At 45.5% G+C, this 765-nt stretch overlaps 1 protein-coding gene across 1 annotated transcript in view; it reads right to left on the bottom strand.

Moving 5' to 3' along the window:
• The window catches only part of LOC109927678 (nuclear receptor 2C2-associated protein), a 14,098-nt gene extending 13,683 nt beyond the window's left edge, over window positions 1-415 (bottom strand). Inside the window, exon 1 of the mRNA XM_020527663.2 lies at window positions 306-415. Coding sequence (XP_020383252.1) covers window positions 306-343 — 38 coding nt within the window. The 5' untranslated portion in view covers window positions 344-415. The remainder of the gene's footprint in view (window positions 1-305) is intronic.
• Between the last annotated feature and the right edge of the window lie 350 nt (window positions 416-765).

Below are 765 nucleotides of genomic sequence, written 5' to 3'. Positions count from 1 at the left end.
CCATAGCAACCACATGGACCCCCCTTCTCCATAGCAACCACATGGACCCCCCCTCTCCATAGCAACCACATGGATCTATGTCAACAGTAGCCTCCTCCTCAAAGCAACCACACAGGCCTATAGCAACATACCCTTCCTCATAGCAACCACATGGAGCCATAGCAACAGCAGAAACCCTCTCCATATCAACCACATGGACCTTCGGCCACAGCTTTCCTTCCCTCGCTCTCCCGGCCTGAGCTCAGGCCCCTGCCAATCCTTTGGCCCTTCACTCTCTCTGATTTCCCCAGTTCCCGCTCCCTCACCTGGTCCCCGTCTCCTCACACACCAGCGAAACCGCCATCTTGCCGGAAACCGAAGACAACCTGCCGCTGCCCTTCACGACAGTGTTGGCAACGCTTTCACGACACTTTGGGCAAGCGCCGTAATGCGGATTGAAGCAGTGCCTGTCAATCAAACAAGGTGCAAGCAAGATGAAAACCTGGAATTATATCCTGACTTTACACATATATTACTTTTAGACAAGTGCAGGAGTTCAATTAACTAAATATTGTTATTTAAAGTTTTTGAGAAGGCTTATTATAAATATATTTATAATGTACATGCAATTTTCCACCTATTATTACCAATTATAATTGATGCAATGAGATTTTATTGATTCTGTTTTGTAGTTGAGGAGAACAAAATGAACCAGGAGCTTATGTTCGGAGAGTGGTTTAACGGTGTTTCAAAACATCCTAAAGCACCTTACAATTCTTGTATTAA

The sequence above is a fragment of the Rhincodon typus genome, chromosome 29 (assembly GCF_021869965.1).
Source record: "Rhincodon typus isolate 14 chromosome 29, sRhiTyp1.1, whole genome shotgun sequence".
Taxonomy (NCBI): Eukaryota; Metazoa; Chordata; class Chondrichthyes; order Orectolobiformes; family Rhincodontidae; genus Rhincodon; species Rhincodon typus.
This window is presented reverse-complemented; position numbering and strand designations above follow the sequence as displayed.